General features: G+C 35.3%; 1 protein-coding gene across 1 annotated transcript; it reads right to left on the reverse strand.

Moving 5' to 3' along the window:
* Window positions 1-10,680: 10,680 nt before the first annotated feature.
* On the reverse strand, window positions 10,681-12,124 carry LOC115525298 (olfactory receptor 8B3-like). Its single transcript, XM_030332424.1, has 2 exons — window positions 12,117-12,124; window positions 10,681-11,614 (listed from the first exon to the last, which is right to left on the reverse strand). Exons 1-2 carry the CDS (start codon window positions 12,122-12,124, stop codon window positions 10,681-10,683), a joined length of 942 nt encoding a protein of 313 aa, XP_030188284.1.
* Window positions 12,125-14,062: the final 1,938 nt, after the last annotated feature.

A 14,062-nucleotide genomic window follows, 5' to 3' on the forward strand; every position in this document is an offset into this window, starting at 1 on the left:
CTCGCTTATAATGCTTTTTATTTCAATAGAAGTGGTAGAATCTCTAGATCATCATTTCTGATCTTTTCTTTGACATTTTTAAAAATTTTAAATTCTATGAAAAATGTCATACATATACAAGAGTTGAGAGCAAATTACAGTTTACTATCCTGAACCCATTAATAAATGAAAAAAACATCAACTCATAGTCAATCCTATTTATCTCTACCATGATTATTGAACCCCCGCCTCAACTGAGCTATTTTGGAGAAAATCCCAGGTATCATATTTTAGTATGCATTTCCAAAAGATAAATATTTATTAAAAGTATAATAACACTATTTTACACTTAAATTAAAATAAAGATGCCTTATACTATCAAATGTCCAATCAGTATCTGAATTTCCCTGATTGTGGGTGAGGATTTTAACACAGATCCACACTAAAAGTGTAAGGTGTAACTGGGTGATAAAGTTAGTGGATATAGTTGGTCCATTCTGAAAAACTTGCCCTGTAACATCCTTTCATCATAAATTATTTACATAGTTCCATTGGATATTCTATAAGCAAGCAACTGTGATAGTTCCATTCTGCATTTAACATGCTTTATAGATATAAAATGTAAAGGAAATGTGGAAAAAGTATAGTGCAACTCCTTATTTCAGTCCCTACAACAAATTATAGGTATCTATTATGGTACAAGGGGAAAGTGATAGAGAGAAGAAAGCTGAGAAGGAGTGGAAAATCTTTTCTCAGCAGAAATAAGGTAGACATTTTATTATTTTTATTTAATTTTATTCATTTTATTTATTGAGCCAGGAAATATTGTTCATGATCATTTTGTTCTTGTCAACAATATATTGTTCTGATATGATTTATTTGACTCTACTATCTTTTTGCTTAGTCTAACTAGCTACAGTTTTGTCAGTTTTCTATTCTGTTTGTGATACCTCCAGATTTGTTTTTCTTTTTCAAGATTGTCTTGGCTTTTTGGGGTCTTTTGAAGTTCCATGCAAATTTTAAGATATTTGTCCCAGTTCTGTGATAAATGCTGTTGGTATTTTGATAGGATTGCATTAAATGTGTAGATTTTTTTTTTTGGTAGAATAGACATTTTAAGAATATTTTTCTTCTAATCCATGAGTATGGAGTATCTTTCTATTTATTTGTGTCATCTTCAATTTCTTTCATTGATGTTTCATTGATGTTTTATAGTTCTCAGAGTATAGGCCTTTCACCTCCTTTGCTTTTCTATTCTGTTTTATTTATATCTGCTCTAATCTTTATTTCCTTTCTCCTGCTAGATTTGTGTTTAGTTTTCTCTTGTTTTCCTACTTCCTTAAGTTGTAAAGTAAGGTCATTGATTTGAGATCTTTCTTGATTTTTAACGTAAGCTTGCATAGCTACAAATGTCCCCCTAACCACTGCTTTTGTTGCATCCCATAAGTTTGGTATGTTGTGGCTTTGTTTTCACTCATATTTAAAGAGAAGAGAAGGAAAGAAACCACAAGAGACTCTTAATGATAGAAAACAAACTGAAGGTTGATGGAGGGAGGTGGGTAGGGGGATGTGCTAGATGGGTGATGAGTATTAAGGAAGGCACTTGTGATGAGCACTAGGTGTTGTATGTAAGTGATGAATCACTGAATTCTACTCTTCAAACCAATATTGTACAGTATGTTAACTGAAATTTAAATTAAATAAACAAACATTTCAAATTCCATGTGATTTCTTCTCTGATCCATTGGTTTCTTTAAGGGAGTGTTGTTTAATTTCCACAAGTTTGTGCATTTTCCTTATGTTATTGATTTCTAACTTTATTCCATGTAGTCAGAGGAGACACCTTCTATGACATTTCTCTCTTATACTGAGATTCAATTCGTAGCTTAACTTACGGCTACTCTGGAAAATATCCCGTGTGCATTTGAGGAATGTGTATTCTGCTGTTGTTGGGTCTATGTTTTATATATGTCTGATAAGTTTACTTGGTTTATTATGTTATTTAAGGCCTCCATTTCCTTCCTTATCTTATGTCTGGTTGTGCTATCTATTATTGAGGATGAGACAATGAACTCTTCAACTATTACTAAAACTGTCTATTTTAGAGGCCAGTTCTGCCAGTTTGGATTGCATATGTTTTCATGGTCTATTACTACGTTTGTAAATGTTTATAACCATTATATCTTCTTGCTCTATTGAATCTTCCATTAAGTATGGTTTCTTTGTCTCTGTAAAGCTTTTTTATTAAGTTTAAAATTTTAATTCCAGTATAGTTAACATACAATGGTACACTAGTTTCAGGTGTACAATACAGCGATTCAACACGTCTGTACATTACTCAGTGCTCATCATGATAAATGTACTCTTTAATCTCCTTCACCTATTTCACCCATCCTCCACCCCATCTCCCTTCTGGCAACCATCAATTTGTTCTCTATAGTTAAGAGTCTGTTTCTTGATTTGTCTCTCTCTTTCTTTCTTTGTTTCTTAAATTCCACATTTGAATGAAACCATATGGCATTTGTCTTTCTCTGACTGACTTAGTTTGCTTAATATCATAATCACTCTCTCCATCCATGTTGCTACAAATGGCAGGATTTCATTTTTTTAGGGCTGAGTAACATTCTATTATATATATACACCACATCTTCTTTAACCATTCATCTGCTGATAGACACTGGGCTGCTTCCATAATTTGGCTATTTTAAATGATGCTGCAATAAGCATAGGGATGTATATATCTTTCAAATTAGTGTTTTTGTATTTTTTGAGTAAATACCCAGTAGTGGAATTGCTGGATCATATGATAGCTCTATTTTTAACTTTTTGAGGAACCTCTGTGTTGTTTTTCACAGTGGCTGCACTAGTTTGCATTCCCACCAACAGTGCAAGAGGGTTCCTTTTGCTCCATATCCTTGCCAACACTTGCTCTTTATTATTATTATTTTTTAGTTTTAGTTATTCTGACAGGTGTGAGGTGATATCTCATTGTGATTTTGATTTGCATTTCCCTGATGATGAGTGACGGTGAGCATCTTTTCATCTGTCTGTTGGCCATCTGTATTTCTTCTTTGGAGAAATGTCTGTTCATGTCTTCTGACCATTTTTTAACTGGGTTATTTGGTTTTTGAGTGTTTTCCCAACACCATTTGTTGAAGACTATCTTTTTCTCATTGCATATTCTTGCCTTTTTTGTCAAAGATTAATTGACCATACCATCATTGGTTTGTTTCTGAGTTTTAGATCCTCTTCAATTGATCTACATGTCTATTTTTGTACCAGTACCATCCTGTTTTGATTACTATAACTTTGTAGTATAATTTGAAATCTGGAATTGTGACCCCTCCAGATTTGTTTTTCTTTTTCAAGATTGTCTTAGCTGTTTGGGGTCTTTCTTTTGCGGTTCCATGCAAATTTTAAGATTATTTGCCCTAGTCCTGTGAAAAATGCTGTTGGTATTTTGATATGATTGCATTAAATGTGTAGATTTTTTTTGGTAGAATGGACATTTTAAGAATATTTTTCTTCTAATCCATGAGTATGGAATATCTTTCTATTTACTTGTGTTATCTTCAATTTCTTTCATTGGTGTTTTATAGTTCTCAGAGTATAGGCCTTTCACCTCCTTTGTTAAGTTGATTCCTTGATACTTTATTATTTTTGATAATTGTAAATGGTATTGCTTTCTTAATTTCCCTTTCTGTTGCTTCACTAGTAGTGTATAGAAATGCAACAGATTTCTGTACATTGATTCTGTATCCTGCAACCTTACTGAATTCATTTATCAGTTCTAGTAGTTTTTCAGTGGAGTCTTTTGGGTTTTCTACATAGAGTATCATGTCATCTGCAAATAGTGAAACTTTTGCTTCATCCTTACCAATTTGGATGCCTTTATATTCCTTTTTCTTGTCTGATTGCCATTGCTAGGACTTCCAGTACTATGTTGAATAAAAGTGGTATGAATGGGCATCTTTATCTTGTTTCCAATCTTATCTTGTTCTTCATCTTAGGGTGAAAGCTCTTAAGTTTTTCACCATTGAGTATGATTTTAGCTGTGTTGTGTCTAGGTGTGAGCCCAATGCAGGGCTTGATCCCATGAACCATGAGATCATGACCTAAGCCAAAATCAAGAGTCAGACATGTCTCTACCTAACTTTTCATTGCAGTTATTGCAATTTTCAGCTTCAGAATTTCTTTTTTGACTTATTTTTAGATTTTCTATTTCTTTACTGATATTTCCATTATGTTTATAAATTGTTTAATTGACTCTCTACACATCTTCCTATAGATATTTCAGCCTCTTTAAACAGTTATTTTAAAGTCTTTGTCTAGTAGATCTGCCATGAAATCTTGTTCAGAGACAGTTTCTACTGATTTATTTTTTCCTTTGAAGGGTCCATACTTTCTGTTTCATTGTATATCTTGTGATTTCTTGTTGAAAACTGAACATATGAATCTAATAATATGGTAACTCTAGATCAAATCTTCTCCCTTCACCAGGGTTTACTTGTTTGTTTGTTTGTTTGTTTGCTTGTTTGCTTGTTTTAATTGCTGCAGAGTATATCTGTCCCAAGGATCAGCCTGAGGTGTTAAGGGCTTTTCAGGATTTTCAGACCTTGCACTTCTCCCTGTACATGTGCAGTGACTTTCTAATTTCTCTTGCGTATACAATTGCTTTTGAAAGTCCTAGGTTTTATGGGAATCTACCCCAAAAACCAAGAGCACACTTTACACACTGTATGTTAGCCAATTTGACAATAAATTATATTAAAAAAAAAGAAAGAAAGTTCTAGGGTTTTTTTAAGACCTAGTTTTTAATGCCTGGCTCCCAAAGGGTGAAAAAAGAAAAACAAAAAGGGAAAATAAAGCACTGGCCTTTAAATGTACTGGAAGTCAATTCAGCAAGAGGAGAAGGGGCTTGTCACAGTGGGGCAGTGCAACAATAAATACTGCTCACTTTTTTATCTGCACTTCAGAAATCTGAAGCAGCAATCATCAATCAGAGCATGATTCCCCATTATTTGGAGCACACTGTCTTATTTACCTACTCTGGCTCACCTAAGTTATAAGCAAGCTGATTCTGGAGACATGAATGGCTGCCTGCCACAAGGCTGAAAAGTAAAGGATGTCAGCTTCTACTGTACTAAGTGCTGAAATTGATCAAATTTAACTGGAATTTACCATCCAAGCCTTTCCTGGCAATTGTAAGCCTTCTATAGACTCCAGAGTTCCAAGACAAATCAGACAAATTCTGTAAGTGCAACTTTTGTGCAGGTGAGGAGACAGATTCCTGACATACTACTGTAATGTGCCATTTCCCCAGATTCCTCTTTTCTTTTTCTCAGCACTCCCTTCCATGTACATCTCTCCTGAACTCATCACTGACATTTGTTCAGCACATCCCCTCCCACCGTTCTCTATCTGCTCATACATTCAAATGCATTCATAAGAGCTATGTCCTGTATTACAAAGAAACATTTTGTTGACCTATTGCTTTTGCCATTTGAAAATATTTCATTGAGGGGTGCCTGGGTGGCATCCGACTTTGGCTCAGGTCATGATCTCACAGTCTGAGTTCAAGCCACGCATTGGGTTCTGTGCTGACAGCTCAGAGCCTGGAGCCTGCTTCAGATTCTGTGTCTCCCTCTCTTTGACCCTCCCCGATTCATGCTCTGTCTTTCTCTGTCTCAAAAATAGACATTAAAAAATATTTCATTGGAATCACTTTAATGTTGTATGCTGTAGATATATCAAAACTCATCCACCCACTCCATACTGATGGAAATTCACTATCTTCCAGTTTTTTACAATAAAATCAATGTTATCACTATTATGCAAAAATCTTTATATGACAGTAACTGTATTTCAATGAGATAAGTTCCCAGAATATTGTCTTTCATTTTAATATGTATGTTTATATATTGGATTTCTCAAAGACTATTGCAATTCATATTCCCACGGGTAATTTATGAAACTATATTTATTCTCCTAGCACTTTTAAATTGTATTCCACTAAATATTAATGGGGTTGAACATTCATTCATAAATTTGTAAACCTTTCCAATTTGCTTTCCTGTGATTTGCCTACTTATGTCTTTTCTTCATTTTCTCTATGCCTAAATATTTCCATATCTATATTCCCAAATTCTTTTCATCACGGAGCTATTAAAAACAATGCCTGAAGAAGTTCTTTAAAAATAAAAAGACTATATGAAGAAACTAGAAAAGGTTAAGAAAATGAAATCATATAATATGGAATGAGAACTATACCCTCATTACCATTACCCTAAATATAATGACAAATAACTTTCTACAAATCTATACAATGGGTTTGTACATTGATCTTCCTCTTCCCTCAGACACTAGTGAAAATTCTTCAAGTGTGGTAAAGAGATTGTCTCTGCCCTGGACTGGTCTGGATTACTTTGTAAGTGTTATTTGGCCTCTGTTGGTTTCTTCTGTGTGAACCAATCTGTATTGTCAATGAAATGTGAAAGACACTTTCTGGATATTTTCTCCTTTGAGTACTTGGCTGTTATTTGTGTTCTGAAACATTTTAGTTAACTAAAACCACTGTTCGTGTTTTCATGGCTTTAAAAGAATGGTAAATTTTACATGATTTTAAAAAAGCTGATAGATTTAGAATCAAAACATCTAGGTCCTTGACTCAGCTTCTACCATTTATAAATTGTGATTCAGAACAAGCCATGAAATCTCTGAGAATCAGTTCCATCATCAATGAGATGGAAACTGGATCCCCTTCCCTACTGACCTCCCAGCACTTCCCTGAGGAGCATATGGACACACAGATGTAACAGCATGGAGAAAACAGTAACACTACTTCCAGAACAATCATAACACGCTGCACATTCTCTATATTAATAAAGTGTGTCTATTCAACTTTATGTCATAGGCAGACTTTAAGCAGCCCACTGGATTCCACCAGCCATCCCCCTCGCTGAAGATAGGAGTCTCTGTCTTAGAATGTAAAACTTCCCCACAGTGAAAGTGATTTTAATGTTCAAATATACATTTTTTTTTTTACCACAGAGCCCTGGTGTTTCATTTACTACTTCATCTGGTGCTCAGCTGAATATACACAGAAATATCCCAATGCTAGAGAGAAAAACCAACTGCATCAGACTTCCAGAAAAATACCATGACTGTCCCCAACACAGACACGGATTCACCACAATCAGTTTTCAATAATATTTTTGACTATATAAGACTGATTTTAGATTCTATCCATGTGTAGCATGTAACCCTACTGTGTTGTTATATGAAAAATCTATCTATCTTTCTACCTTATTTACAGTTGTGACATATTGCATATTGCACACATTGCCAGACACTTAGCAGGTATAAACGTGTTTGCTGTTGTTGCTTTTACATAATTAAATGAATAATTGAAGCAATAATCATTTCCTTTTGCAGGATTCAGTAGTATTTCCTACTCAGCCCTGCCTCACTGGAGCCAGAAACAGGAACCACGTACCTGAATGTTCTTGCAAAGATTCAAAGTGGGTCACATGCCATGCAATAGATGTTAGGCAGAAATCTCATAAACTATAAGGTTTGAATACACTGAGTGCATGTGTGAGTGTGCGTGTGTGTGTGTGTGTGTGTGTGTGTGTGTGTGTAGGGAGGCATTATAAAGAAGAGTGGGTTCAACAAAGCTGGGGTTCAGGAATTAAAGGGATATAGAACTCAAAACCCCTTTTACTTCTGGTTTTCATCAATTCTTAACCACAGCACACCCTAGTCATGCTCATTCCAAACCTAATCCTGAGTAACAACAGTAGGTCACTTACAGAAAATTTACATGAAACAAATTTAGCATGTAATCTGAAAATTTTCCTTATGATTTAACTAAGAGGACCATTTTTATATGTTATAACTCAGAAACTCCTAACTTGCACACAAATTACGAAAAAAAAATCTCCTTCCTAATACACAGGCAGAGGTGAATCCTATGGCTTACTTATTTGACTCTCAGCTGTGACAACTTCAATAGAATTATTCTGTCTCTCAAAACTTCTTTTATCACATTTCATGTAACACACAGAATAAAAAAACTACAAAGGATAATCCTATGCTGTGCATGTAAAACACCTGACTTGTTTCCTCTGACATATTCCTCTCTTTGAAAGAGGTCCAAATAGTTTCATAGTACTTATAAATGCATTAACTAAAAAACCAATTTGCCTCTTAAAATTTTAGCACCTTAAATTTTACAATGTCTTTTTATCTGCTTTTTTATTAATAATTTCCCAAATAATCTGAAAGAATGGGATCTAATTTTAAATAAAGGATTTTCTTTTCCTGAAATTGGAACAGAAGTCATTTGTATTTGAATCTCATCATATGAAAGATCAATAACTTTTAAATCCACTCTTTGGTCCACCTCAAAAGAGCAATAAAATACATGAAGAGTGAATGCAGTCTACAATGTCTTCAAAGGATCCCAAATACCACAGCCATAAACATTTCTTCCAGTATGGAAAACAATTTTATCAACACAGTAAAACAAAAGCAAAATGAAAACTCCACTCACGACCCCTTTTTTTATATAAATAGTGAAAATCAAGCATATTAATATTGGGGTCAGAACATGGGAAATGAGTGGTCATTTAAAACCACAGGTCATGGATTTAGCAATGCCAAATGCCTCAAAAACAATCAAGCCAACAATCTAGCTATGCTAACTTTCAAAATACCTAAATAGTGAGTAGAGATTGGAAAAAGAGTAAAATAGTGAATGTTTTTAAAATTATCTTAGAAAATGTTTAAGTTGTCACTCCATGCAACATATTAAGGATTTTTGAGTGTTCATCAATTTGCCGTTTTCTCAAAAGAAAAACAACCCAACATTCCACTACAGAAAAGACACTGTCACCATTTCATTTATTCACCAAATAGTGCATTCAGACAAGATTGGGTGCAGTCAGGGTGTTATGGCCATAGACCAAATAGTTCTTTCAAATTGTCATTGTTCTAGCTGCGGTTTGAGATTACCGTACTTCAAAATCCATACGGGAGTAACATATGAAAGCCACCAAAAAGCAGGGGTGATTTTATTGTTCCCAGGTCTACCAGGCCTGTGAATTTAACTTTTTAAATATCAAATAACTTAAGATTTTATTCTATCAAGAGAAATCCTGTCTCTACATACTATTTCTAGGGCCTTCCCAAAAGAATAGAGTCACAGAAAACTTTCCTTTCTCATCATTTTACACTCTATTCCTTCTTCCTAACTTGATTACAACTCATTATTTTATCTCTACTTACCCTACCTGGTTCCCTACAAATGTGAGCATAGCTATTGGTCTTCATTCCCAAGACCACTATTAATATGGGTATATTATAAGTTTTAATGAAAACTTCATGGAAAGTGAAGGATAATTACAGTATTCTATGGAGCAGGTTATAAATTCAGAATGAAATATGGTTTCTAAAATTTTATTGTCCATTCCCTACTGAGGGACCTCTGATTTATTGGCCATATATCTCTTTGGGCCATAGAATAATGGCATGTTCCTGGAAAATCTTTCTTCCTGTGTCTTGTTTGAATTAGAAGACTCTGAAAACATTTCACATTTTTCTTTTCTTGCAAAAATGTCAGCATTCAAAATAGAAAAGTTTTCTCATATTTCATGTTTACTAAAATAAAAATAAAGTGAATTAGAAAGTATACTAGAAAAATTAGTTGACTTGAAATCAAGTAGCTAATAGTCTATTCTAGACTTCTCTATGAAGAAGCTGTGTGACTTTAATTAATCATTAACCCCAATAAATATTAACAATCTATTATGTGTGACTTTGAGTGGTAAAAATGAAATCTCTGCTAAAAGAAGTTTAATGTGTAGGGTTTGCAGCTGCAAAGTGGAGTAAAATTGATAGTTGTTATGGAATCTTTTATAATTGTGAAACATTGGCATTTGAAGGAGTCATAATCCTGCCCACAGTACAATGGAAAGAAAGGAATAGAGACAGATTGTCTAGTTCATGGTTCCAACTGCACATTACAAGTGTCAGTTAAGAAACCCCCCAATGCACAAGGTAACACTTGTGTTATTTTATTGATCATTTGTTAAATCATTCATCTTTTTCCAGGAAAAAAGTCCATTAATGACATTTTAAAAAACAGATAAATATGTTTCTTTTTTTTTTATGCTCTGATGGTAGTTGCCACATTATTTTATTTGTTGCTTCCAATAGACCTGTGAAAAATATACTATTATTCTCCTTTTTTACATCAAGTCTTTCACTTTTGGTGAGCAGCATATTAACCCATGAAGTTTTAAAACATGCATGTATATCCTGTTTTCCATTTCATAAGCTCTGGATTTGAGACTCAGTATCTCCATCTTTTTTTAAGTTCAACAAGTGATTCTAAAGTATAATTAGGCTTAAAATATCCTTCCATATATAAACAAGAGAAGCTATTAGAGGTTAAATAATCTAATCTTAGAATATGTTTCTTAATGTTATTCTTAAATAGGAAAAATGAGGAAAAGTTGTAAAAATGGTAATCAAAGGAATCAGATCAAACCTAAAAAAAAACAGAAACAGATTGAGAGAAGACTCATATTTCCTTCACCACAGTGAGAAACAGGATAGGAAGACTTCCACTAAAAATACTATAAATAAATACACAAAATATCCCTACCCTATGACCACTTGCACAGACACTGTTTCTGATCAAAACACTCTCCTACCGAGAGTTCTTCTTAGAGCAATTTTAACATCTTTGTTCCTCAAACTATAGATTAAGGGGTTCATCATGGGAACCACATTGGTATAAAAGACAGAAGAGATTTTACCCTCATCCATAGACCCAACAGAAGATGGTTTAAGATACATAATTGCACCTGACCCAAAGAACAAGGAAACAGCAATTATGTGGGAACTGCAGGTGCTGAACGCTTTGGACCTGCCCTCAGTGGAACTGATGCGGAGGATGCTGGAGAGGATGCAACCATAAGACACAAAGATGGTGACACTGGGCACAATGATGTTGATGCCCACCACGATGAAAACCACCAGCTCATTCACATAGGTGCTTGTGCAGGAAAGCTGGAGCACAGGGAGGATGTCACACAAATAATGGTTGATGGTGTTTGCATCACAGAAGGTCAGTCTCAGCATGCATCCTGTGTGGGCCATAGCACCCGAAAATGCCATCAAATATGAACCAAGCGTAAGGCTGGAACACACTTTAGGGGACATGACAACATTATACAAAAGTGGGTTACAGATGGCCACATAGCGATCATAGGCCATTGATGTCAGCACATAGCATTCAGAAATTACAAAAAAACAGAAAAAGTAAAGCTGGGTCATGCATCCCATATAAGAGATAATATTTTTCTTTGATAGGAAATTCATCAGCATTTTTGGTGTAAATACTGAAGAATAGCAGAGGTCTATGAAGGACAAATTGAAGAGGAAAAAGTACATGGGGGTGTGTAGGTATGAATTCAGCCCAATTAAAATGATCAAGCCCATATTTCCCAACACAGTGACCACATACATGACTAGAAATAGGCAGAACAGGGGAAGCTGGAGTTCTGATAGGTCTGTTAATCCCACCAGAATGAATTCAGTCACAGAAGAGGCATTTCCAGGAGTCATTCTTTTCTAAGGGGATCTGTGGACACACAAGAAAACTCAGAAAAACTCAGCTCTTCCTGCAATATCTCATCCCACAAGAGAGTGTGTACACTGGGAATGTCTAAGGCTACCCCAACCCGGACCCATTGAATCTGTCTTTTCCATCAACATGAGACTAAGTGACAGGGACTTTCCCTTACTAGAGTCTTAATAAGCTAAATGTAGCAAAGTGCATCACAAACTTTGCTTTAAGAGGGAAAGCCAGTGCTGCCACATGCCAACGTGACTGCTGGAAAACCAAGGTGAGTAAGAAGAAGCATGGCCCACGACAGAATCATCCTTCTCCCATCTCACTATTTCTTCATTCACTTGAACCTTCTCATCACCAGTAAAGTTGGAGGCAGAGACCCTAACAAGCTGAAGCTGGCCTCTAATGGGCCAAATTAGACTTAGTGGATTGGGAACCATGAATATTGTTCCTAATCCAACACTAAGGGACCAGAGTCTAGGTGAGGTTGAGTTACTGTAACATGTCACAGAGAAAACGTCATAAATCTAGAACATTGAGGGTTCCACCCATGGAGAGGGAACTGACTGAGATACTACATCCCCTGAACCCTCTGATATCTGAACATTCTTTTATCCCCTGAAACATATTCTCCTGTCAGTTTTACTTGAGTCTTAGGACTACACAAAATGGCGGGGGGGAGGGAAGTGGCTTACCTTACATTTTTGGACTTCCATGTCAAATCAATAAGGACATTGATATAAACAGAATTCAGAAACTCACCCTCCTTAGGCCAGAAAACCTCAGTGCTTCCTTATCTTTGGTATTTATCCCTGTAGTCTTGGAAAGGAAATTTCAGGCTCTTGAGGCCTTGGTTCCTTTAATTCTAAAAGGATTTAGCCCATACTTAATTTCAGATATGCCCTTCAAATATTTCTGGACTATATATCATAATTTCTGATTATAACTTTCAGTCCTCTCAAGCAGCAGAGGCCAAAGTCTTTATTATCATCACATTTGCTACTTAAGACACAGAAGACTGAATGTGAGTTTAATGATAAAGTGCACTTGATTATAAACAGGGTAGATGTTTGCTCAGTCTCCATCCCAAGGAATAGAGTCTATGTACAAAAGAGAAATAAAGGGATTGATTGTGTTTACACTCGGGACCACAATCTCTCTTTAGTTCTTTAGGGACTCAATAGCTAATCAAGTTTACATTTCACTCTAAGGATTGTACATTCCCCAAGGCAGAGGCAAAACTAAACTCCCATCTTTCTATCATCTTCATCTCTTAATGAAAATCTATTGCATAAGTTCTTTCTCCCTTTCTTCCCATATCCTAAATGAAAACTTTCCATAGTTTGCCTACAGCTTTATTTCTTTTTCTTAAATATTTCAAATATTGCAGTAATTCAATTCAGTTGTTATCTCTCCTGGGTCACCTCCAAAAAGAAAGGTTAATACCTTTCTCACTTTTAAAGGTGTTTTTTAGATTTTTTAAATTCCAGTATAATTAAGGTACAATTTTATTAGTTTCAGGTATACTGATTCAACAACTCTATATCTTATTCAGTGTTCATCACAATAAGTGTACTTTTTAATGTTTATTTATTTATTATGTGTGTGAGAGAGAGAGAGAGGGAGAGAGAGAGAGGGAGGGAGGGAGAGGGAGGGAGGGAGAGAGAGAGAGGGAAGGGGAAATGAAGAGAGAGGAAGAGAGAGAGAGAATCCCAAGCAGGATTGGTGCTGTCAGTGAATAGCCCTATGCAGGGCTTGAACCCATGAACTGCAAGATCATGACCTGGGCCAAAACCAAGAGTCAGACACTTAACCGACTGAGCCATCCAGGCACCTATGATAAATGTACTCTTAATCCCCTTAATTTATTTCACTCTTACTCCCACCCACCTCCCCCCTGGTAAGATTATCAATTTGTTCTCTATAGTTAAGAGTCTGTTTTTTTGGTCTCTTTTTTTCTTTATTGTTTTGTTTCTTAAATTCCACATATGAGTGAAATCTTCTGGTATTCATCTTTCTCTGACTGACATTTAACTTAGCATTATACAATCTATATCCATCAATGTTGTTGTAAATAGCAAGATTTCATTCTTTTTTTATGACTGAGTAAAATTCTATTGTATATACATATCGCCTCTTCTTTCATCTATCAATAGACACTTGGGTTGCTTTCATATTTTACCTATTATAAATAATAGAGGTTCATAGAGCTTTTCAAATTAGTGTTTTTGTATTCTTTGGGTAAATACACCATAGTGGAATTACTCGATCATATAGTAATTCTATTTTTAACTTTTTGAGGAACCTCCATACTGTTTTCCACAGTGGCTGCACCAGTTTGCATTCCCACCAACAATGCATGAGAGTCACCCTTTCTCCACATCCTCACCAACACCTGTTGTTTCTTGTGTTGTTCATTTTAGCCGTTCTGATAGGTATGAA

The sequence above is a fragment of the Lynx canadensis genome, chromosome D1 (assembly GCF_007474595.2).
Source record: "Lynx canadensis isolate LIC74 chromosome D1, mLynCan4.pri.v2, whole genome shotgun sequence".
NCBI lineage: Eukaryota > Metazoa > Chordata > Mammalia > Carnivora > Felidae > Lynx > Lynx canadensis.